Source organism: Lynx rufus, unplaced genomic scaffold (genome assembly GCF_022079265.1).
Source record: "Lynx rufus isolate CCGP_SWC_20201006 ecotype Redwood Valley unplaced genomic scaffold, mLynRuf1.p SCAF_2, whole genome shotgun sequence".
In the NCBI taxonomy this organism is placed as follows: domain Eukaryota; kingdom Metazoa; phylum Chordata; class Mammalia; order Carnivora; family Felidae; genus Lynx; species Lynx rufus.
In genome coordinates this window covers 207,168,287-207,195,672 of record NW_025814834.1, presented here as the reverse complement: position 1 = coordinate 207,195,672, position 27,386 = coordinate 207,168,287, and the positions used below count along the sequence as shown (strand labels likewise).

Below are 27,386 nucleotides of genomic sequence, written 5' to 3'. Positions count from 1 at the left end.
TATTTGATTACTTAAATTAACATTAAATTAAAAATTCAGTTCTTCAACTGCATTGCACAGTTCAAGTGCTCAACAGCCACATGTGACTAGTAGCTACTATAGTGAACAGTACAGACACAGAACGTTTTCACCATCACAGAAAGTTCTATTAGAAAGTACTGCCCTAGAGGATTACGTCAGATGGCCGACAAAAAAACAAAAAACAAAACCCTAAGGATTCTGTCAGGAACAGAAGGTGTTCTGTCTGATCATAATGTAGAGTCTGGGAAAGGAACATCCTTGTAGAACACTCTACTCATAGGTAAAAATAGGCTGAGAAAAGGGAGAAGAAAGGCAGGCTGTCTTATTGCTAAAGAAAACTGACATTTACCAAGGATCTATTATGCGCAAGGGATCGTGACAGGCAGGCACTGGGATGCTCACAACACCCTTGGGAAATAGGTGCTATTGTTGTAATACTTCAATACTTTATCATTTATGAGCACGTTTTATCATTTCTCAGATAAGAAATCTGATGCTCAAAGTTAGTTTGCAGTAAAGCTAAGATTCCCCGTTATGCCAACTTCTAACCTATATTTTCTTTACTATCTCTGCTGTAACCTTACAATGCTTTTGTGAGTAAGGCACCAGATAAAATTGCCCATGACTGACTTAAACTCTGAAAAATCTAAGCACTGGTCATAAGACTGCATGAATGCTTGATCTGATTTCTAAGTAATATCCATTAAACTCTGATATGCCAGGTCTGGCCCTAGAGGCAAGCCCTAAGCCTTCATTTATTTTACTTTCCAAATTTAAGAAAGTGCCTACAGCAATACAAATATTTCTCTACCAGAAACTAAGACTTCAAATATAATAGCACAACTCTGAGTACAAAAACCTTTAAGGGTCATAATGGAAAAAAACACAACACAACAACAACATAAGCCAGCTGTTTTCTTTTAATCTTTTAGCAACAAGAACAGAACTACAACAGGAAAACACACACACAGTTTCAATGCTGGCCACCAGGTAACATATTTCCTTGATGCCCAATACTATTGTGTTTTATGAAGCTTTTATTTGTTTATACTAACTCCAATTGCTCTGAATATGGCATATTCTCCAACACTTGTGAATACTATGTGAACTAAAATCACGTATCGACACTCCGCAGAATATTTTTTGTTTTATGAACACTCTTAAATACCAATTCCCTGGTCTTTCTCAAAATGCAAAGACTACTCAGCCGTAGTATAAAACCAACACCTGATCTCTGTTGTGAAACCCAAAAGTAAAATAAGGACAGGAACACAAGTAACTTCAAACCACAACTACACAAATTTCAGCTACCAAACATGAAAATAACACAAGTCAGAATCTACATTATACCAAGTGACTTGTTTCACTTATGAGTGTACGTTCTGTTCTGTTCTTTCAGTTTCTAATTACCTTGGGATTTTCAAACACCAGAGTAAAAATAGTTGACATATTTCTCAAGCCAAGCGTGTTCGCATATAAAATTACTTAGTACTTCTTTCACCCTTGAAGAAAACTGTTATTCTAATCTAAAGCTGTCTTCGGACTGCACAATGCCAAAAAGAAAAGAACATCCTAATTAACCTGAAGAATTTCTGCAAAAGCCAAAAACTAATGATACTGTAAGAAGACATGGCTGACATAATTCTAACTAGAGCATGGTATCCCTGACTAGAAGGACTAAATAAGAACACTGGCTGGCCACACATAAACATATTCTAAATAAAAGTAGTCCCAAGAAATACATTCTGTAACAGTTTCTTGGTTCTATTAAACTAAAAAGATTTGCTATCCAAAATCTTACATGTTTCATTTCAATTCAGGTACTTCACTTTACAAAGAAGAAAAAAAAAATATATATATAGGTCCTAGATTACTAGCCTGGACAATCATGTTTTCTTTTCACAAGCAATTACCCGCAACTAGCTTATTGAAACAACAGTACTTATTTTCTTCATAATGTTCAGAGAAACAATTGTTACTAAGCATTCACAAAAAGTTATGTATTTACTGTTGGACTTTAGAAACAGCAATCATAGGAACATCATCCAGCATCAATCAAATTATTTTCTGAAAAAAGATCAAAGCATGAAAGGATATGTGATCAGAAAGAGAGCCACTGATGAACAATGCAATGCGATAAAGGAAAAGTGAGAAACATACTCACTAATTCTAACTCTCAGTTTAATGCTTTCTGGTCAAAGTAAACCACCATAACTGAAAAAACCATTTGTGCCTTCAATTCACAACAAACCAAAACTAATATAGGACACAGATGTTTTCCCTTTAAAAACGTATTCTCTGTAAACCACTCAATGTTTTTCACTGTACTGATTTCACTATACAAGTCTCTACGTACGGTTTTGTCTTATGAGCATCTCCTCTATGAACCTCTAACTGACGTTAGATCTGAGGAGATCATTTTAAATACCGACTTCAGCCAGTGATTCTCAAATGAGAAACAATATCACCTCCACTGGGGTTATTTGGAAATGTATGAAGTTGTTTTTGTTTTGTTTTTTAATTGTCACTGGGGGAATCCTACTGGCACTTAGAGCCCTAAGGTTGCCTAATGAACTGCAATTTACAGGGAAGCTTTTCATAACTGGTGATCCCACCCAAAATGCCAATATCTATTCCACGGTGAAACAAACCAAACTAGTCTGTACATCTATGGACACAGAAGAGCGAACTCTTTCTAACATGCTCTATGCCGTGAATACTGGTTCAGCCAGCTCCTGCTCAGCAGTTGTCACTTCAACACCAAGCCCCTCCCTCCTCTAGTTCTCCAAGGTCACTCATTACTGCTACTGCCTCAACCAAAGTCACATTATTTCCTTACTTAATTCTCTGTGGTGTAATGAAAAAATTCTAACTGGCATTTAGAAAGAGGGGAATGCCAGAGTAAAAACACCCAGATACCTAAAGTTTTTGTATCCAAAAGCAATGCTCTGTATTTATGCTGCATCTCAAGAATCTATCTTTAAGAACTAGTGTCAGGAAGTCATTATCTTCCTTGTTGATGAATAAGTAATAAGTATACACACATACGTGATTCCAATTTTTTTAATGGTTAAAACACGCCATAATTTCACAAGTATCATCCTATAGCTAGATAAAGGACCAATCTGCCAATACTTTTTTGAGTGAGTCCTATTACACATGAAAAATGGTTTTAGAACTGAAATCAACCTCTTGTCACAAGACTCCTTAAAGTTTTCCCTGGTTTTTGAAATGGAAGAACGACAAAGCATATCATAAGACTTCAGGCTCAGAAGAAAGTTCAGAAGACAGATTTTCCCAAAAAAGACTATTTGTAAAGGCTTAAATACAACATGCCCCTTTGAGGACCATCACTATTGAATAGAAATAATAGAAACATTTAGCCTTATATGAAGGAGTTCAAAAATGTTTTTACTTAAACAACAGTTTCTTTCTACTCTACTTCTTGAACAGAGATATCCCAGATTTTTCTGTTAGTGGTCTTACTGGATTGATCCCTGACTAAAATTTAAGCCTGGCCTCTATGGTCCTCGACTAAACATTTTTTAAAATTAATAATCAATCTTTTTAACTTAAGAGATTATCTTTTTTTTTAATTATAAGTAATCTTACCCTATATATTCTTGGTATGTGCTAAACATTGCTAATCAGTTTACTTGCACTCCCTCATTTACTCTTCCTATCAGTCCTAAGATGGGTATTAATACAGTGCCCCTTTCATAAATGAGAAAACAAAGGCTGAGAGCAGTGAATAACTTACCCCAAACCACTCAGTTAATAAAGAAGAGTCAAACCTAGGTCTAGCTGACACCAAATGCCAAGCTCTTCAAGTACTTTAACAATACTGTCTGTTGATACTAAAAACTACCCGAGTTTTATTTCTTCATCTAATCCAAAGAACTGCCATCCACTTCATACAATCACCTCTGAGTTCTCCTGCAAAGTGTCTTTGGAATCTCAGATTTTGCTTGGCTTTTACATCCTCTAACTTGGAAAGACTGTATTTTGAGAAACAGAGCCTTGTATTAAATCACGGGTAGACAAAGAAATCCTTTAATGAAACAATGTCCATTTACTCAGTAGTAAGAATTCTAACTATGATAACACAGGTAAACACTGGTAACTTTTCTCTTGCTTTATCAAACCATATTATATTGCATAATAATATTAAAAACAGCTACCACTTATTGACTGTTTGTTTTGTGTCAGATGCCTTAGGAATCTTATCTCTAACGTAAAGGGTATTTATCCCCATTTTACATAGGAGGGAACTGAGGCTCAGAAAAAGATCTGGTTAAAACAGCTGGTTACATGATAATATGGTGGTAATAAGAACCCAGATCTGTAAAACTCTAAAGTCTATGCCCTTTCTACTATAGCAGAAGAAAATGTTTCAGAACACTCTATCAAAAACTACTCGGAGGGAAAAGCCCTGCAAAAGTCTTTTTCTCCCCAAACCACCTCCTCTAGTATATTCCTGCTAAATAAATTAGTGTTAGTGGATACATTTTTGGATATTAATTTAAACAATCACTTCATTTAAAAGAACCAACAGGCTAAGGATAATTCTCTATGCAGCAAATGAATATATGTTATTGTTAACTGGATATTAGATTTCAGTTAGCAACTGAGAGTAAGTGGTTTTAGAAATACTAATGCTATTTTATACACATCAATACAAGTTACATCAGAATGTTAACAGAAAACCCTTAGAATGTTGCCTGTTCCACTCAGTTAAATGTAAACAGTACAGATACCCACAAAATCGGGGGGGGGGGTTAATTTATCAAAAAAATGTCAGGGTTCTCTACATTCAGAGCAATTATTTTGAGGGAAAAAACTCCCATAAACAGAAGGGAATGGGTCTATTACGCACAGAGTGCTGTGAGGTTAGTGAAGGATGAGAAGAGGACCCCACAAGGCTGCAGCTCCTGGAGAGAGCAGCAGAGCGGCCCCTGGAACGGCAGCATTCTCAGAGTCAGCAGCTACTGGCACCCCCGCCTAGTATTACGGGTGATAGTGAAGGGGCAAGGGTACAGTACCTGATGATGGGCAGGTCGAGGCCCCGCTGCAAACTGAGAAAAGGAGGGAAAACAAACACAAAAGGAAAGGCACAAAGAGTCAGAAACACCACAACAAAAACCAAAATGTCACACAATATGCCAAAAGAAAAAAACCCACGAGAAAAAAAAAAAAAAACACAAACAGTCAAAGCTTTGCTGCAGGACAGTGACAGACAGGTACTAAGATTCAACAGGTTAACACCACTACCAGGTATAGTTTGTCATTTATCAGCTGGGAGAGAAACAGCTAAGCTGTTAGGCACGTAAGGGTATCCTTCTGATAGGAATAATTAAAAACAACAACAACAACAACAACAAAAAAAACCCTAAAATAAAAAGAAAGTCTGAAATACTACGTGGTTATATTAAGACAAACATGAAAAAGTCAAGTATGCTTATGCAATTGATATAGCTGGAGGAAATGAGAAAAGCTTTTATATTACAAGAAATAGCCAGGAGGTAATTAAAATGTCCAACAGGAAATAAAGAATGTTAAAGGACTGATTTCAAATTTACTTAAGTTTAATGGGGTATCTCATACATGAAATGGAAATTTCAGTATCTTCCTTTATTTCTTAAAAAAAATTTCATTTATATATCTATAAATATATAAACATATTTATAATATATAAATATGTATTTAAATATATAAATAACTATATATATATATATATTTAAATACAATTAACTACTAAAGTTTAGTATCAGGCATACCAAAGCAAACAGCTGGTAAAGAATATCACTCTCCAACATGATTAATCAAAGTGGTACTATTATCAGCTCAAGAAGAAAAAAGAGTGAAAGAAGTCAAATCTCTCAATCACTGTTTATACACAACAGCACAACACTGTACATATGCACCTACTGCTATCTGATACTGAGAATAAAAACAAAACAGAATATAACTCCTTAGCTAAATACCGTGCTTGAACGCAGATAATATATATTCCAACACCTAATTTCCCTAACTTAGAATGAAAGAAAAAGGTCTTCCACCCATAAAATTTTACATACTAAACCTCTAAGATCAAATAATTCTTCATCAGAGCACTAACTTGCCTTCCAATGTGATTTTACTAAAAAGGACAGAGAAAACTTTTCAGGACATAGTGTCTGGACTGGCTACTAATGCATTAACTATCTAAATAATAAATATTAACCACCCTCTTTAGTAGTGAAAACAAAGTATTTACAAAGCGGTTTTGAAAAGCAAACCACACAAGGCTTTACTTTAATACATTTAAGGAACTAAAATCTATGTCTTCAATTATTTTCTTTCCTAGACTAGAGCCATCCTTCTGTCAACTCATCACTACAGGTGAATCAGACTAAAGATTAACTAGGAAACAATCCCTCAGACTCAGAATTCAAATTACGTGCAAAAGATTTGGAATTATTTCCCCAACTGCCATTATTTCATGTAAATAATTTTCAACTACGTGCAGTGGAGCTCATGCCACAGAGTAGGAGATGGCTGAAGACTGCTCTACCAAGAATTCACCCTGGAGACTAAAACACCACCTATTATTCAAGTAATGCAATGTGTTTTAAACACATTTTGAAGTTATTCAGCATAACTTAATGAGTTCTTGATGACCTACATGATTAGACTGTGTTAGGTCAGCCATTATATTTGTGAATTATTGTAAAATCGTTTTTCAGGATGACAATGGCAGCTATACTCTTCTTGCAGAACATTTTCTCTTCACAGAACTGAGGTCTTCTATTTTCAGTTTTCCAATTATGAAAAGAAAGCAGATCATACCTCTACTACGGACATCAAGTTTCAAGAATAGGCAATACCACCCATGTGGTATGAAAGTAGGGGGTGGAAGTGAGATGTTTCTTCATGACACTTTTGAAGACAATGGGAAAGAAGGGCCATGTTAAAAAATTAACCTGAGTACAGCAGTACCTGTCTTATCACTGTTCCACAGAAAGGTCCCGTTTCTAAGGCTCTAAAATAAAAGTTGCAACTTCATGTATTTGGAAGGTCCAGTCAAAAGATAACTTTCTATGAACAAGAGGAGTACCTTATAAAATTACACATATACTTCAAAAAAACAAAAAACAAAACAAAAACAAAACAAACAAAAAAAAAAAAACAACCAACACAAGTTAGTGGGAAAGTACCCTAGTCTATTTTGCACTAGTCACCATTGGCTATTGAGTTTTTCATTTGGAATGACAATAGTCTTAGTCCTGTGGGTAACTGTAAGCAACAGAACAAACTGTAGTCGCTGCTGGCTCATATTAAAAATAGACACATTCATTTCTTTTCTTTTTTTTTTCTTTTTACGAGGGGTCTTTAAGATGGTGAGGGCTGTAGATATTAAAGAAAGCAGCTTTCTGTGAACTTGGGATCCAAAGTTAATGCCACCCACCCACCCACTCACTCACTCACTCACTCACTCTTCTGTGCACAGTTGGCAACAGGGCATGGCCAACATAACACTGATGTATCTTTGGCACTTAGCACTACAAAACAGAAAAATAACCAGTGGATACAGGTTACTGAAAAAACCAAACTGTTACCCCTCTTCCAATTAGGCATTTAATAGCTTCACTATTTTAGAGGCTATTTAAAAATAAACTATTGTTTAAAGAGTTCCAGTACAACCAGAAAACGGGACATATAGGTAACTAATCAATACGTTTTTGCTTTTAAACAAGAGTTTCAACAATATGAATTTAACTAAGATACCAGGGATCAAATAGAAATATGGACAAAAAGATAACCTGAAAGAGGGCAGGGGCCACTTGAAGCCACTTGGATTGCAAAGGCAGCTGTCCAGGGAAGAACAGAATAGCCTAAACTGTGCAATTGCCAATGGCCCATTAATGCAGAAATAGAATGGAGTAAGCTTTAGCTGCTCTACAAAGCCATGGGAAGGGTCCCTTCCTTAGTGCAACAGCTTACCTCTCCTCACCAGTTGGGATAGCTGTGGGATGGATGAGACTAGACTATGGCAACTTGGGATGTAAAAGGAAAATGCAATCCTGCCAAATTCCATATCCCATCTTCACCCTCCCAGCACCAACACAAATGAAATAAAGAAAACTGGACCCAAAACAACAAGCAAGAGTAGTCTTGGGTTTGCTAGTCTTGCACTTGTTTTGGGATATGTAATGGAATGTTATGTGTGTGGTTTTTAGTAATGGGGGTGGTAATGGTCACTAGCAGAGCAGATGGCAAAAATTGCATAGAGGATAGTATCTGAAGAGTTTATGACCACAGAAAAATGGCTGACAACTACAGACAATTTCCTCTTTGATATTCAATTATAAAATGGAAAGAGGGAAAAAGAAGCGTTGAAATTTATCTTTTAAAATCAAATTTATCTGAAAGGGATATCCCTCTTTGAGTTTAAAATAAAGAAACATCTAAACCCCAAATTACTCCTGTCTAATTCCCAATCAAGAAGACCCACCCAATTTGTTATTCTTTACCCACTATGCCTGGCAGAAACTGCCATGCTAGGTTAGACTTTCAGAGAAGAAGCCATCAGAGCATTTCTGTTCATCAGCCAATAAATGGATGTGGTCAAAAATAATGAGTGCCAGAGGCACCACTGCCTGCAAGAAGTACAGTTTGTTATATTGCTTACAATGCAGTATTTTATCCAGCCTCTTCCAGCCAAGGACCTGTAAACGGGAGTCTGTTCCAAAACCTTCCTCCTCTTCCAGTTGTCTGTGCAATGTATTGGCACTGTTCTGCTGGGCTGTCAAAAAAACTGGTTTAGAGATGCAGCTCTTCAGTCAGGTTTTGCGCCAGTTCTAACCATGTAAATTTCTTTTCTTTCAATAATTATAAATGGGGGTGGGGGTGAACAGGGCCATAGAATTCTTTGCAGTAAGAGCTTACCATAATGTCCCATGTTTAATGACTATAAGCAGGGCCTATCTAAAATTAACCTGGTGAGATCTCAGGCCCACTCCAAGTAGTAAAGTATGCACATCCCCAAACCACTCTCAGAACACAACTTGCATCCGACATCTTGTTGATCATTTCAGCAAAAAAAGAGACAAGCAAACAGGCAACTAGGACCAAAGTCCCACCTCTTTAGAATGGTTCTTCCACCCTCTGGGGAGAACCAGGATCTAAGAACAGGTATTGGAGAAGAGGACAACAGGGAAAAGGAAGACAGAAAGAGGGTAAGAAAGAGATTATATTTTGGTGCAGTCTATGATCTCTAGTTCGTTGAGCAATCTTTCATACATTTCAACATTTCTCAGTTCATGCATAAAACCAAATGAATAGAAGCTAATGCAATGAAATACTCCAGTACTACAGGCAAAAAAAAGCAGGGGTGGGGAACCAAAAGAAGATACCTGTATTCTGAGGAAAACACAGAGCTGAGATACAAGTAGGGATGTGAGATACAATGTGAGATGTTACAGAAGCACCTTCTGGCAAAATCTAATCATGCAGGGCAGGAAACGACGTTCTAAGGAATGGACAGCTGAAGCCACTATATACTTTTGTGAAACAGAAGGATGAACCTTGAATAAATTCTCAGGCTTTGCAATATTTATTGCAATCCATGTAAAGGATGAGCAAAGAGGATGATAGCATTTTAATTTGTATGACAATTTATTTACCATCTGAAAAAACAAATACACCACTGGTGTATGTCATGCATATGTCCAAACTGTCAAATGATTAGAACTGACCTAGTGACACTGATTTAGAACTATCACTTCCCAAACCACCGGAATTTGCGTCTAATTAATGAAATTTAATTTACTTCTAAAATCACTGTGCTTTACTCTCTTTCTGAATTTTCAACAGTATAACAAATTAAGAGCTGAAATGAAGTGAACTTGAATGCAACCAGATTTTTTTTAATATCATGCCACAGGAAAGTAAAAGAAGATATAAAGCTCCATTTCTTCTTTTTCTTAATTTAAATTATTCCTTATATTAAAGGTCTGAAAATGCAATGCTAACCGATAATAGTAATATTATGATGATAATGATTAATAACAATAATAAAATAAATTGGCTTTGGAACAAATATCTAAAAATGAGAAAAAAAATTAGCCAAAGGAACCCAAGCTATTAAAAACACAAACTTAGATGGAAAATATTATCTAGAACAAGCTTCTGCTTACTTACCGGAGAACGGGTTTGAGGTTGTGAATTCATTGTCTGAGGGGCTTGAGGGTATACCAACGTGGTTGGACCTGCATTCTGTCCAGAGGGATATGGGGTCTGTCAAAAAATGGCAGTAACAATATCATATTTTGAATATATATGGCATGGTAACTCAAATTATTAAAAAGAAATTGACAGATGTATTCATTAGTGTGGTTTCTATCTGTACCACAATATGGAGCAATTCACGATCAGAGCAGCATCTGCGACAGGTTACCTAAAACCTGATAAGGAGACATCTGCAAACCAATGACTAAGTACAATTATTTGATAACTGAAATACAAAGAGCGCTCACTATCAATTAATCTATTTCTGAAATGGACAGATCATGCCACAACCAAAATCAAACATGGCTGAAAGAAATTGTTACTGCTGTGATGAGCTTTCCAAAATACCCCACAAGCAAAGAAAACCATTGAGGAAGACATCCCAGAACAAATTAGCAGTTCACGAGGTTAACTGTTATGTTATTATGTTATTGCTGTTCTCTTCCACTGCTTACACCTTAATCCTTTTATAGGACCTTTTTTTTATTTTTACATAAAAATCTACAGAAAGTTGGAAAAAAGCGTGACTTAAGTGGTTATATTTACTAACTTACCACAAGTCTTCTGAAAAAGGAATATAAACGTTTTATTATAAACCCATGTTAAATGCTACAGACTAATATTCTACGTGCTACTGACTTCAGAAAAAAACAATACGTGTAACATGTTTAAAATGAAATACTAGCAAAAGCAATGGACACAGGACCTGAATTCAAATACTAACAACTGCCACTTACTTGGGCAAGTAACTTACCTCTCCCATGAATGTAAAAAGAAATAACACACCTAACTCATAAGGAAGTTGCTAAGATTAAATGAGGTAACGTCACTTTTATTATATGGTCATTCACGTGTTATCACCATGGTGCCAATTTTACACGTGAAATCAAGGATCAGAAAATTCTAGTGTTGGGGCGCCTGGGTGGCTCAGTTGGTTAAGCATCCAACTCTTGCTTTCAATTCAGGTCATGATCCCAGGGTCATAGGATCAAGCCCCATATCATACTCTTTGCTGACAGCATGGAGCCTGTTTGGGATTCTCTCTCTCTCTCTCTCTCTCTCTCTCTCTCTCTCTCTCTCTGCTCCTCCCCTCTTCATATGTACTCTCTCTCAAAACAAAAGAAATAAACTCTAAAAAAAAAAAAAAGAAAGAAAGAAAGAAAGAAAGAAAGGAATTTCGAGTGTGTTATCCAAGGTAAATAAGTAAATGATACCTCTAGAAAGTATTCTAACTTTGCTTTAAAAGAGAATTCTACAATTTTTGGCATCTGCTGACCTTTCAGTGAAAGTTTAGCTGGGATTAACAATTTAAAGCAACTGGCTGAAGGGCCCCTCCCTGGCTGGCTATATCAGTGGAGCATGTGTCTCTCGATCTCAGAGTCATGAGATCAAGCCCCACATTGGGGAGTAGAGATCATATAAAAAAATAAAATCTTTGAAAAGTTCATCATAACTTTCAAATAATGAAAACGCAACATCAATGGGAAAAAAAAAATTTTTTTACTGGACGAAGAGGATAGTTTGCAATCTTCCAATATGGTAACCTAATTATACCCATCTCTATAACTGACATTAAGGTTCCAGATCAGGTTAATTTCCCTTTTCACTATAGTTCTACTCAATCTGGCCACAAATTGAAAATTATGACTGGGAGTACCTCACATCTATCAAATAGGTGATAATTGCATCAGATATGACCCAAGAATTATCCATGGTTTCTCATCAAAGATAATTTTTAGCACCGTTTCAAACACTAAGTTTACATATGTACGTTTCATACTCAAACTCTGGAAGGCTGGAGTAAATTTAACGTAAAGTTAATGTAAAGTCAACGTAAAGTTAACTTACGTAAAATTTAACGTAAAGTTAAATTTAAAGTTAACTTTCTAATTCAAGTTTACAGTTTCAATTTAAGAGTGGTGAATGGATTTCTGACTAACTCTGGCTGCACTCAAATTTGAAAACTATTTCATCAAGTTCAATTACAACATTTGGATACAGTTGTAAAATACAACATCAATTTCATTCTTTATCAAATTAAAGAAAGTGATCAAGTGTTAAGAAATTCATATTCTCAGTGGTAAGGCTTATTGGTTTTAGGAAATCTTGACACTTTATTCTCAACAGTTAGTTGGTGTTGGTTGAAGCATAAGCTTCAGACTATCAAGATTCTAAATACAACATTGAGATGTATGACTTATAAAAACATAAAGAAATGTTCTCTCCTTCTATACTTCAAAAAGTTGGGTGAGAATTTCGTCCTCTCACAGCTAGAGTAATACAGAAAGGAAGAACAGCCCATTTTCCTTTCCACAGAGGATGCTGAAAATTTGCATCCTGGCCATTTTTGACCTTATTCAAAATTTTCACAAATATCTCCAACACTGGAGCCATCTAAGACAACACACCTACAATTAACTGAAAAAGCAGCATGTGAATTACCATTCAGGCACAAGTTCTTTCATTCGTTAATAGCACTACTCCTGGCAACACAAATTGCTGGTTCCCTGTCAATACTGGGATTGTATCATTGCTCTTAAAATGATTATTAATAAAAGAATTTCTTTTCCTTTAGCTTGAAATTGCTCTTTTAAACAGACAAACACATAATCAAGTTCTTCTTCTACTCAAATTGTATGTATGCCAAGAGCAGATTCATATTCTACAAATGTTCATGTAAATGCAAAGCACACATAACATCTGATGACAGCCACACACAGAAGCGATTCCTCTTTCACTATGTCCGCCATTGTGCCGTTAGCAGTATGTGATTTTACTAGAGGCACTGATAAAGGAAGTTTGGCAATTGCTCACTTGGCTTTCTCTCAGAGGGTTATTTCACTCTTTATGCCTGGTTTTACAAATTTCCTAGGAATGATATAACTAACTCGTACCTGGTGCTGCTGTGAAGGGCGCAGCTGTGAAGGCTGCTGCTGTGCTTTTTATCTCTTTTCTGCATTTCTAATGACACAATTCAACAATTTTACTGATCAAGTCATTCTGGAATAACCTGTTTAATTTACTACTATACTTTCTTGAAAAACAACACAAATATTTGAATAGGAACATTCTATAAACAAGTTTCATGGTATCAAATGAAGAGAGAACTCAGGACGGATCAGTGGAATATCATTTGAGTGGTTGTCACTGGTTTTTCATCTCCTTTCTCTTGTAATACCTTCAAAGGTATCACAAAGACTTACTTCTCCAAGGATATATGCATGAATAATTTATATTGAAGCTGCTATCAGTTCACTGTCCAAGTTTACTTGCATTCTCACTTTCATTACCTTTATGTTTCTTCTTTTTTTATTCTTTAATGTTTTTATTTATTTACTTACTTATTTTTTGAGAGAGAGAGAGAGTGAGTGGGGAAGGGGCAGAGAGAGGGAGGCACAGAATGGGAAGCAGGCTCCAGGCTCTGTGCTGTCAGCCACAGAGCCTGATGCAGGGCCGGAACTCAAGAGCCAGGAGATCATGACCTGAGCTGAAGTCAGCTGGTCATCCGACTGAGCCACCCAGGGACCCCTTCATTACTTTTATGTTTCAAAGTACACTGATCCCTTTATATTAACTTAGGGAACTAAGAACACAACAGAAACAATTAGCAAAAGATGTTAACTGACTGTTAACAGAATGCCAGTAAAGACAAGCCAATCAAAATAGTCTTTGTGCTTCAAACATAACCTTTAAGTCCATAATAACTATTTAAGAAACAGTGATGTGGATAATTAAAGATAAAAATCTGAGAGTAAATTCCATTACAAGACAGGACACACTAACACAGCATCATAGGATAAGATGTGATCATTTTTTAAATATAAGTATGTAAAAAACAAGGATTTTTAATTTTTGCCACATATGGCAATGAACTTAAGCCAAGAAAAAGAATTAAAACAAAACATTTATAGCTCTTACTATGTTTTAGGCACTATTCTGAGCACTTCACATGTAACTCTGAGATGAAAGGTTATTCCTCCTAACACTCCTCCTTCACCTGAAACAAATTCTGACATAAAGCCTAATAAATTCAATACTGTGCATGTGTGTGCGTGCACATGTAAATCTGATTGAAAAAGTTGCCACAACCTTCCAAAGGGCTATTAGATAATACCAAATTTTATTTAAAATTTTCTTTAATTTTAGAGATAGAACGCAAGTGGGATAAAGGGCAGAAGGAGAGAGAGAGATGGAGAGAGAGAGAGAGAGAGAGAGAGAGAGAGAGGGAGGGAGACAGTGATAGCGACAGAGACAGAGATAGAGACAGCGACAGAGAGAGAGAATACCTTAACCAGGCTCCACGCTCAGGATGGAGCCCAACGCAGAGCTCGATTTCAAGACTCTGGGATCATGACCTGAGCTGAAATCAAGAGTCAGATGCTCAACCAACCGAGCCACCCAAATGCCCCTGAAATTATTTTAATTTTATTCCAGTATAGTTAACACACAGTGTTATATTAGTTTTAGGTGTACAATATAGTTGATTCAAGAATCCTATATATTACTCAGTGCTCATCATGATCTATCCTTCATCTTTTTCCTCCTCTCTCACCCATCTCCCCCCCCCCCCCCCCCCCCACCAACCTCCCCTCTGGTAACCTCTGTTCTCTACAGTAAAGAGTTGGGGATTTTTGCTTTGTCTTTTTTCTTTCTTTTTCCCTTTGTTTCTTAAATTCCACATGAATTCTTGTCTTTCTCTGACTTATTTCACTATTCATTCTGCTAACTCCACTAGTGTTGTTGCAAATGACAAGATGTCATTCTTTTTATGGCTAAATAATACTCCACTATACATATACACCACATCTTCTTTATCCATTCATCCATCAATGGACGCTTGGGCTATTTACAGAATTTGGCTATTGTAAATAATGCTGAGGGGCACCTGGGTGGCAAAGCGTCTGACTTCGGCTCAGGTCACGACCCCACAGTTCTTGAGTTTGAGCCCTGCGGCAGGCTTCTGTGCTGACAGCTCTGAAACTGGAGCCTGCTTTGGATTCTGTGTCTCTCTCTGCCCCTAACCCACTCACAAACTCGCTCTCTCTCAAAAATAAACAAACGTTAAAAACAGTAATGCTGCAACAAACCTAAGTGTGCCTATATATACTTTTAGAAAGAAGGAAAAAGATAATCCCAAGCAGTACAGAGCCCAATGCGGGGCTCAATCCCAGGAACCATGAGATCATGACCCAAGCTGAAATCAAAAGTCAGAGGCTTAACTGATTGAGCCACCCAGGCATCCTCTTACCACATTTTAAATAAGCTTATCCGTTTGACACACACTTCCATTTCAAGGAAAAGATATATTCATAAGGGCAAAAAAAAAGTGGGGGGGAACATGCTAAATTTCTATGTTTTTCTAAGGAATAAGTTAAGTATGTTATAGTCAGTAATGAGAGAATATAAATGCAGCCTACTTATATAGTTATGTTTGATATATAAAATAGAACATGTTCATAAATGTATAAAGATAAGATGTCTTCCCAAGTAAACTTAGTTTAGCATCAGCTGCTTCTGAGGAATGGGAGTTGGAAGGAAAGTACAGGATAAAACCTGTGGTTTTATTTTATATAATTCTGTATTACCTGTTTTTCGTTTTTCAAGAATCAAAAGAATTGATTACTTTTATAATAATTACATAATGAAAATAACCTCTATCCTTCACATTCCTCTTCACATCCTCTTCACAGAAAAAAACAAAGCAAAGCGGAAAATACAGTAGGAATTCTGTATTTTGAAAGTTCTATATATTTTTGGAACGCAAAATGTCGTCTCATAAATCACAATTAAAACTAAGGCAACAATATTTATTGAAATCTAGCACAAAGGAGTCACTATATATACCTATGGGCTATGTACATAAATGAGGGTGAGGATATATTGTTGCGGGCTTTTTAACCTTCAAGAACTTCCCAATTTAACCAATAAAAGATAGAGATATAAAACAATTTATTCAGCCATAGGCTATAATCTTTTACACTCATTAAAAAAGATATAGAGCGGGGCACCTGGGTGGCTCTTAAGTCGGTTAAGTTGGTGGCTTAAGTCGGTTAAGCGTCCGACTTGGGCTCAGGTCATGATCTCGTGGTCCGTGAGTTTGAGCCCCGTGTCGGGCTCTGTGCTGACAGCTCAGACCTGGAGCCTGTTTCAGATACTGTGTCTCCCTCTCTCTCTGACCCTCCCCCATTCATGCTCTGTCTCTCTGTCTCAAAAATAAATAAACGTTAAAAAAAATTAAAAAAAAAAGATATAGAGCAACGTTTAATGATATGGAATGAATGGTACCAAGAATGTTGAAAGTAGCACACATATGGATAGAAGGTACTGGTAGCATTTCAAATCAGTAGGAAAATGCCCAGAATTACTTAATAAATTGTGTGGGAAAAGATGAATATATACTGTCAGCTCATAGCACCAAAAAAATTCCATATTAATTTAAAATGTTGGAACGTAGGGGCTCCTGGGTGGCTCAGTCAGTTGGGTCTCTGATTTCAGCTCAGGTCATGATCTCGCAGTTTGTGGGTTCAGGCCCCATGTAGGGCTCTTCCCTGACAGCTCAGAACCTGGAACCTGTTTCGGATTCTGTGTCTCCTTTTCTCTCTCTCCCTCTCTCTCTGCCCCTCCCCCACTTGTGCTCGTGCTCTTTCACTCTCTCTCTCCTCTCTCAAAATTAAATAATTTTTTAAAAATAGAAGTAAAAAATAAAATGTTGGAATGTAAAATATTAAACTATAAAAGTGCTAGAGACAAATCTTTTTGTATCATTCAGAGCTGGGAATACTTTTTAAAATCTGAATAAAAAGACTACCTACAGCTACACCAATAATTTACTTAAAACAGACAATTGTTGGGACGCCTGAGTGGCTCAGTTGGTTAAGCGCCCAACTTCGGCTCAGGCCACAATCTCCCATCTCACGAGTTCAAGTCGCGCACCGGGCTCTGTGCTGACAGCTCAGAACCCGGAGCCTGCCTCGGATTCTGTGTGTCCCTCTCTCTCTCTCAAAAATAAATGAACACTAAAAACATTTTAATGAATAAAATAAACGTACAGCAATGCTAATTATATGCACATTGTACAGAAGATCCATAGGACTTTTTCATCTTGCAAAACTGGAACTCTATAACCACTACTTCCATTTAAGTGTTATACACATTTAGTCACTTAGAATTTAAACTTAAATAGCCAGATATGACTAGTTGATACCATACTGCACAACACAGGTGTAGAAAGCTGTTAATTCCAAAATCTTACTCTTCTCGTGTCTAACGTTGTATCTTTACAAACGTCCATAACTCTGTTTTCACAGAAGTGAAATAACATCCAACAAACAAGAACACAATATAAAACACTGGAAAAAGAAGAAGAGACCCATACACAGTCTTAAGCATATTACTGGTTTTCCTCAGCTAAATAAAGGCTGAAGTTCTTTGCCACAGATTCTCAGGATGGACTGCTGATCCCTGGGCATCCCTGAGACCTTAATTAGAGGGTCCGTGAGGTAAAAACCTTTCCTCATATTAATGCTAAGGTATTATTAGCCTGTGCTAATGACACAGAAAAGCAAGGTGGGTAAAACTACTGGTGTGTTAGTAAACATCAAGGAAAATTGCAATCTTGCTCTCTTCACTCCCACATTCACTATGCACTCATTTAAAGAAATAAAGTCAGTACTTAATGTCATTTACAAGAACGAAAAAGTTATGAATTTTTATTTTCAGATTTATAAATTCACATGGAGTTTGAAAAATACAGAAAGTTTCCCTACACATGCTCTTTACCGAGTTTTCTGTAATAGCAACAAATACCTACAGTACAACAAATCTATAAAAATGGCATTGGAATAACCCGTCAACCTTCTTCATAATTCACCACTTTTTTGTACTTACACATTTTTTGTGTGTATTTAGTTCTTGATAATTTTGCCACACGTATAGATTTGTGTCACCACCACTACAGACACAATACAGGAAAGTTCTTTACAAAGATCCCTCAGACTGCCCCATAGTAGCCACAGGCACATTCTTGTCTTCTTCCTTCACCTCTCATGCACCTAACTCACAGTAACCACAAATCTATTCTCCATCTCTATAATCTGGTCATGTATAGATGTTAGAAAACTGGAACCATATGATAAAAAAGCTTCAGCACATGTCATTATAATACTTGGTGTGACTAAACAAGATGAGAAATAAAGCACTTCCAGAGCATACCAAAGTAAGATGGTTCTATTAAGAAACGGCACTTACTCTACTGCTTGCGTTACAAGCTGAACTACACGCAACGCCATCTTACTTGAAAGAACAAATAACAGACAAGTATGCTTGTGAAGACTCTGGTACGTGGCAGACAGTTTATTAAAAATGAACAAAATGAGTCTGTTACATCAAGGAAAATGAAAAGGATTTGTTACCAATAATAAAGTTAAAGTCAAGAAATAAAAATTAGACTACTGAAAATATGTATCTGTCACCATGAGCTTGGCGCCTCCCAATGTGTAAGACTTTATGAGGAGAATGTGATTTTTTAGACTGTCTAATACAAATTATGTGTATAACTCAGTGAAGCAATATTTTTCAAATGACCAATATGTGATGTTACAAAATCATATAATACTAAATAATTAATTCAAGTTCAAGACAGACCAGCAGGTTTTAACATACCCGAGTACCAAAAGTTCAGTAATATGGATTCAGATTCAACAATGTAACTAATGTTTAAGAAATTACCATTTACTGAGTTTAACACAGCATCAAAGGATTATCACACATTTCTGAAAAAACTTGCATAAAATGTCTCCCTTTCCCAACTACACACCTGTGTTAAGACTGTATTTTCTTTATACTTCAGCTAACTAATATATTGCAACAAGTAGAGCGCAGAACCACATGAGATTCCACCTCACTTCTTTTTTTTTCCTTGAAAACAATATTTTATTTTATTTTCAATATATGAAGTTTATTGTCAAATTGGTTTCCATACAACACCCAGTGCTCATCCCAAAAGGTGCCCTCCTCAATACCCATCACCCACCCTCCCCTCCCTCCCATCCCCCATCAACCCTCAGTTTGTTCTCAGTTTTTTTTTTTTTTTTCAACGTTTATTTATTTTTGGGACAGAGAGAGACAGAGCATGAACGGGGGAGGGGCAGAGAGAGAGGGAGACACAGAGTCGGAAACAGGCTCCAGGCTCTGAGCCATCAGTCCAGAGCCCAACGCGGGGCTCGAACTCACGGACCGCGAGATCGTGACCTGGCTGAAGTCGGACGCTTAACCGACTGCGCCACCCAGGCGCCCCTGTTCTCAGTTTTTAAGAGTCTCTTATGCTTTGGCTCTCTTCCACTCTAACCTCTTTTTTTTCTTTTTCCCTTCCCCTCCCCCATCCATGAGTTTCTGTTAAGTTTCTCAGGATCCACATAAGAGTGAAACCATATGGTATCTGTCTTTCTCTGTATGGCTTATTTCACTTAGTGTCACACTCTCCAGTTCCATCCATGTTGCTACAAAGGGCCATATTTCATTCTTTCTCATTGCCACGTAGTACTCCATTGTGTATATAAACCACAATTTTTTTATCCATTCATCAGTTGATGGACATTTAGGCTCTTTCCATAATTTGGCTACTGTTGAGAGTGCTGCTATAAACATTAGGGTACAAGTGCCCCTATGCATCGGTACTCCTATATCCCTTGGGTAAATTCCTAGCAGTGCTATTGCTGGGTCATAGGGTAGGTCTATTTTTAATTTTTTGAGGAACCTCCACACTGTTTTCCAGAGTGGCTGCACCAATTTGCATTCCCACCAACAGTGCAAGAGGGTTCCCGTTTCTCCACATCCTCGCCAGCATCTATAGTCTCCTGATTTGTTCATTTTGGCCACTCTGACTGGTGTGAGGTGATATCTGAGTGTGGTTTTGATTTGTATTTCCCTGATGAGGAGCGACGTTAAGCATCTTTTCATGTGCCTGTTGGCCATCCGGATGTCTTCCTTAGAGAAGTGTCTATTCATGTTTTCTGCCCATTTCTTCACTGGGTTATTTGTTTTTCGGGTGGAGATTCCACCTCACTTCTATTAAGCCAGGTATTACAAAGATTTGCAAAACTGTAAATAATACAACTTTTCTCATCAATATTTTTGTCTTAGAAAATATTTGCACATAAAAACATATTATTGATCTCCACAATAAGTGAACTTTATTTTTATGTTAAATACTTTTAAACTCCTCAGTTTTAACTCCTAACATTGCAAATATTAATAGATGAAACATGAAAAAAATACTGCAAATCCCAAAGAGTTATTTAAGAGTATAAAGAGGCCCTGAACCAAAACATTTGAAAACACTGACCTAGATTAAGGCTAAAGTTATTACTTGGCAATCAAAAAGAATGAAATTTTGCCATTTGCAACTACGTGGATGGTACTAGAGGGTATTATGCTAAGTGAAATTAGTCAGAGAAAGTCAAATATCATATGACATCACTCATATGAGGACTTTGACAGATAACAGATAACAGGACAGAACATATGAACACAAGGGAAGGGAAGCAAAAATAATATAAAAACAGGGAGGGGGACAAAACATAAAAGACTCTTAAATATGGAGAACAAACAGAGGGTTACTGGAGCGGTTGTGGGAGTGGGGATGGGCTAAATGGGTAAGGGGCACTAAGGAATCTACTCCTGAAATCATTGCTGCACTATATGCTAATTGGGATGTAAATTTAAAAAATTAAATTAAATTAAAAAAAAAAAGACTAAAGTTGACAGTGGTCCTCCTCTTGCTATGAAAATATTAAACACACACTCCATTTCCCTATCCTTAAGTTTTTCCTAAAAACAAAAACAAAAAAACCAACAATAAAAAAACACTTGCCATTCCTGATGACTGCGGAACAGTTTTTTACTCTCTCATATCTCCACAAGCATTTTACTGTGAACCTAAAATAACTGATCATCCACTGTTTCCAGGCACCTTCAATCTTGTGAGAACTGTGTTCCTTGGCTCTACACAACCACACTCAAAAGGATAGGAAATGGAGTGGTGTTTTTGCCTGCCCTTTACCAAACCCCTCCCTTGGCATGGCACAGTCTGGAGGAAGCCACCCAACTGCCAGTTTCTCCCTTGGGACAGAGAGAAAGAATGGAACTTGCTCATAACGTTCTGACTTGGCTTACCTAGCGGTTGCCTACGAAACTGGTTTATATCTCGCCATACTCAGAGCACTGATGGGAACAGTGGCATAGTGTGAATATCAGGTTGGAGTCCCGCAGAAAGCAGTCACACTAGCTGAGCTGAGAACTGCAGGGAAACTTCAGACCTGTAGGCATCGGGGGCAGGAGATACCAGGCAGAGAAGACCCTTCAGGAATTTACAACATTTAATAGTAGCCATGGATATAGTAGAACTGGAGGGAAACCACACACACAGGCCCAAGGAAGATGTATGAACAGAAAATGCCTGTGAAGATCTTTAAGCCTTCACGCTGGACTGGTGAGTGACGGCCTTCCCCTGCAAGGACCCAGGCGGCAAATACTAGGAGGTGTGGCCGTTTTTCAAATGTTCAATTTATAAGGCATACACATAAACAGGGGAATACTGCACATTCAAATGAATAAATCTCTAGAAACCAACCTTAAAGAAACACAGACTTTGGAATTACTTAAAACAGTCTTGAATAGGCTCAATAGAATGAAGGAAAACAGAGACCTAAGAAAACCAGGAAAACAATACATAAACAAAATGACAGCATCAACAAAGAGAAATTGTAAAAAAGAATCACAATCTGGGGTAGAAAAACCCAATAACTGAATTTTTAAAATTCACTAAAGGGATTCAATAGCAGACTTAAATAGGCAGAATAAAGAATCAGTGACCTTGAACAGAGGACCTTTGAAATTACTAAGTGTGGGAAGGGTGAGGGGGCAGGGAGGAGGAAGAGGAGGAGAAAAGTGAAGAGAACCTAAGGAACCTATTGAAAAAAATCAATAGGGAGAAAAGTGAAATGGGCAGAAACCATATTTGAAAAAATAATGGCTGAAAATGCAAAGAAAAACAAGGACATAAAAATACAGGAAGCTCAATAAACTCCAAATGAGACACATTATATAATGAAACCGTTGAAAGAAAAAACCTACCAGATGAAAATTCTACGTCCCTCAAAAATGTCCTTCAAAAATAAGAGAAATTTACAGATGAACAAAAGCTGGGAAAGTTCATTACAAGACTTGTCCCACAAGAAATGTTAAAGGGAGTCCTTAAAGTGGAAACAAAAGAAATGCTAGGCAGTAACTGGAAGCCACAGGAAAAAATAGAGTTCTCTAGTAAAGTTAAATTCACGGGCAAATATAAATACCTATATTATTGTTCTTCTGCCTCATAACTCTATATTACTTTATAAGATTTAAAAGGCAAAAGCATAAAACTAATTATAAATCTGTTAATGGATACACAATATAGAAAGATGTTATCTGTGTCACCAATAACAGAAAAACGGGAGGAGGCAGAGGTGTAAAGAAGTAGAATATTTGTAATTTGTTTGTAAGTTAAGTTGTATCGGTTTAAAATAGACTGCTGTAACCTAAGATGTTACATATAATTCCCATGGTAATCAGTGAGAAAATATCTACAGAATTTACACAAGAAGGAAATGAGAAGGGAATCAAAACATGACACTATAAAAATGCAACTAGAAAGACAGCAAGGGGAAAATGATTTGAAAAAATAGTAAGAGTTATGTCATAAAGAAAATTTTAAATGGGGCGCCTGGCTGGCTCAGCTGTAGAGCATACCACTCTTGATCCCAGGGTTGTAAATTCAAGCCCCATGCTGGGTATAGAAATTACCTAAAAATATAATCTTAAAAACAAAACCAACCAACCAACCAAACAAACAAAATGGCAACGTGATTCTTCTCCTACCAGTAATTACTTTAAATATAAGTGGATTAAACTCTTCAATCAGAAGACAGGTTTGGGGGGGACCTTGGTGGCTCAGCTGGCTAACCATATTGTGGTTTGTGATTTTGAGCCCACATTGGCTTTCTGCTGTCAGCATGGAGCCAGCTTAGGATCTCTCGATCTCTCTCTGCCCCTCCTCCTTCTATAGAAGATTCCCTTTAGACCTAAGAACACATATAGATTGAAAGTGAAAAGAGGAAAAACTATTCCATGCAAGTAACAACCAAATGAGAGATGTGGCTACACTAATATCATACAAAATACACTTTAATTCAAAAATTGTTACAGGTTGTGATGAGCACCAGGTGATGTATGGAAGTGTTGAATCACTATATTGTACACTTGAAATTAATAGAACATTGTATGTTACCTCTACTGAAGTTAAAATTTTTAGAAAATTTGAAAAATTGTTATAAGACATAAAGAACATTATAATGAGGAAATGCCAAGATATAACATTTATAAACACACATGCACAAGTACATCATAACTCCTAAATTAATGAAGCAACTAGTGACAGAATTAAAGGGAGAAATAGTTCTGTAATAGGAGATTTTAACACCCCATTTTCAATAACTGACAGAACAACCAGACAGAAGATCAATAAGGAATACAGGACTTACTTTTACAAACCAACTGGACCTAAAAGACATACAAAATGCACCATCCAACAACAGCAGAATAAATATTCTTCTGAAGTACACATGGAACATTCTCCAAGACAAACCATAAGTTTGGCCACAAAACAAGTCTCCATGAATTCTGAAAACTATTTTTCCAGATTACAATGGAATAAAACTGGAAATCAATAGCAGATGGAAAATACACAAAGATATGAAAATTAAACAGCACACTCTCCAACAACCAATGGGTCAAAGAAAAAAATCACAAAGGAAATTAGAAAATATCTTAAAACAAATGAAAAAGACAACATATCAAAACAGAATACAACAAAAACGGCACTGAAAAAAATTTATTTACCTGTTTACATTTAAAAAAAAATAAAAAAGATCTCAAATCAACAAGTTAACTTTAACTAGAAAAAGAAAAAACAGGGGCCCCTGGGTGGCCCAGTAGGTTGAGCATCCGACTTTGGCTCAGGTCATGATTTCATAGTCCGTGAGTTCGAGCCCCGCGTCGGGCTCTGTGCTGCAAGCTCAGAGTCTGGCGCCTGCTTTGGATTCTGTGTCTCCCCTTCTCTGCCCTTCACCTGCTTGCACTCTCTCTCTCAAAAATAAATAAACATTTAAAAAAAACTTTTTGTAACAAAACAAGACACAATGCCTTTCCTCTGTTTCAGTGAAGGAAAAAAACCCAAATTCTTACCTTTTATTTCCAAGGAAGGAGAGTAACAAGGAGAATCAGACCAAACCAAAATACAGATCTTCCTACCTCCCAAAGCGAGAGGTATTATTAGAAAATAAAAACAGCCCCATGTCCCTGGACATTGAGAAACACTACAAGTGACTAAAGGAAACAGAAATAATTCCTCCACTACAGAGGCAAACATTGTGTCTGCACGGCAATCAGGTTCTGTGAAGTATCTATTGCAACTGCCAATATGACAGGAACTGGAAAACTACTTTCTCTTTCGCTAAATCTGAATTTATCTCCTGTGAAATAGCTGAGCTCACTTGAAATCATTTTCTTATTTGTTCTTCAGAACATGCCCAAGCATCATGGCTGGTCCTTAGGTGTTCAAGCCCACTGAGAAACGACCAACTTGTTATTTATCTATTGGGATGAGGGCAGGTATGGGATCACACACATATGGCCAGTGAAACTGCTGGAATTACCTTCCAATGGTGTTCAAGTCAGGCCTAATTTACATGCCATAAATTAGAGGCTATCTATTCTATTATGCCATACCAGGCATATTAAATTTCTAGTGATTGTACCAACTAAAGAGATGCCAAAATAGAAATCCTACTAAGTATTCTAACAGTGTAATACTGAAAATAAAAACTTAAATCCTCCCATGTTTACTTAATATTTTTTGAAACACAGAAAGTGCAATAATTGCTGAATACTCCAGTCATTTTTTCAACAACCATAAAAATGTTATGTATGTATTTCCCACTTTATATAGAGCATCAAGCATCATTAAGTAATGTAATTTTACAGGCTCCTAGCCCAATCAAATATTCCCACGCAAACATTATTGTACATAGAAAGGTGGCATTTATTTCTTCTTCATGAATCCAGTTTCTTTTCCCTTTGGAAATAATCTCAGAGATGCAAGTTCATATGCTGCACAAATGATGTACCTCCAAGAGCAAGAACACTCAGATGTCAAAACGAATAAATCACAGTGACTCACTGCTTCCCAGACAAATGAACAGATGATGATGATTAGATACACTGAGACTTCCAAGTGCTTTCTCCTTGAGAGCCAAGCATGTAAATAGGTACACGGGGCAATAATAACAACACTGACACACTGAACACCCCAATTACAGTATGTGATGGCACAAATCTTGAATACAGAGTGAATAAAACAGGAAAATCAAGGTGAAAAGAATTACCATCATAATTTAATATTAACATAAAATCCAGCAAATATATACCACACTAACATGTCCATCTGAAAAAGATACTTGCTATAACCTCACAAAAAGGAAAAAAAGTTCCTGTGTAAAACGCTAGCACGTAGATACCTGAGACACAGAAACTGTCCATCTGTCCAGAATATAAGCTCAAATGCAATTGTGCAGAATTATTTTATGGATAATCAGAAGGCTTTCTTATTTTCCTAACCTTTTATTTAAGCTTTATACCAAAGCATTCATCTTTCATTGAAAGAACTGAAACAGCACTGGCCAACAATTTATTCAAAATTATCTATAAGAAAAAGCCCTTGCCATTGGGTCTGCATTATGATTTTTCTGTCTTATGATGCCAAATGCAGTAAGAAAACAAAAATCCCCATAAGCTATTTTTAGATCATCACAGAGCTGGTTAAGTAAACATTGTGCCTGCTGTGTAATGTGACTCCTCTCATACTTACTCTGCCGAGAATAAACAGACGTCATGTACTCTCAGTCACATGAGACAGGCGTAGAAAACAGCTGAGTCACCCACCAATAATCTTCCTGCTCCCAGGAACTCCATGGAAATTTCTGTCTTACCACAACACTTGGTGTCTTCTCCCATTCCCACTAATAAGTTACAGTTCCCTGATACGATAAAGCTCATTTTAGGAATCACATGGTCCTATCTCCACCGCAACCAATACACCAAGTGCTCCTGACAATACAAAAACAAAGACAGGCAAAAACAGGAGGCTAATTAGGCTAGCAAGCTTCAAATCAATTAGGTCAGGGCTATTTTGGAGAAAAACATGTCTCTCTAGGAGACCGGGGGGAGAAGGCAACGAACACTGCACAATCCATATAGCTTGTGCTTATGTTCAACTTGCCAACATATACCTTAGGTTTTCTTTTGGAAGCATCCTTAAATGAAGTATTTTAAGTTCTTGACTCTTCTTAAAAATAACAAGGCCTCAAGGGCAAAACTACTTCAGATTTTCTTTCCTCTGCCGATTCTAATTAGTAGTACCATCAATGGAAACCATTAAACACACAAAAGCATTTCACTCAAATTGGAATGAAATAAATAAACCCTCAAACCATACATTATTTAAAATGTAGCAATTTGACAATTTTTTATTCAGCATCTATTGGAATCCCAGAAATAAAGGTAAAGAAGACATGGTTCCTATACTCAAGGAGTTTATAAGTTACCTAACTCAACTGTAAGAGAATATAGAAAACGTTATAAGGCGTGTGAATACCAGGTCAAGAAGCAAAGCAAAAACATTAATTCCTTCCCTGAAGAAGATTCCAGAGAGCCTTCACAGGTAACAGTTCCACAGTGGATGAATGGGTGAGAGCAATCAGCCACAGGAGGAAAAGGGGTACCATGCGGAGGCAAAACAATGAGTAGAACACAAGTATGAAGTCTTGGGAAAGCAGGGCTTATCTGCTGAACCCTGAAACAGGTCAGTAATGCCAGAGCATAGTGGCAGGTGAGGCAGGAAGCCACAGAATTAGATTGGGCCAGACTGAAAAGATGTGTCAAGATAAGTAAGGATTTTACCTTGAAAGGAACCCCAGGAGCGGTATCATTGATCTGTTAAATAA

At 36.9% G+C, this 27,386-nt stretch overlaps 1 protein-coding gene across 9 annotated transcripts in view; it reads right to left on the bottom strand.

Moving 5' to 3' along the window:
* EIF4G3 (eukaryotic translation initiation factor 4 gamma 3) overlaps positions 1 to 27,386 on the bottom strand; it is a 311,829-nt gene that overhangs the window by 147,321 nt on the left and 137,122 nt on the right. For 8 of the 9 annotated variants that reach the window (XM_047082673.1, XM_047082664.1, XM_047082666.1 and 5 more), the window contains 2 exons: positions 10,204 to 10,299; positions 8,693 to 8,806 (listed from right to left, as the gene is read on the bottom strand). In XM_047082673.1, the coding sequence (XP_046938629.1) occupies positions 8,693 to 8,806; positions 10,204 to 10,299 (210 nt within the window). The remainder of the gene's footprint in view (positions 1 to 8,692; positions 8,807 to 10,203; positions 10,300 to 27,386) is intronic. The other variant, XM_047082671.1, reaches the window with a different exon arrangement.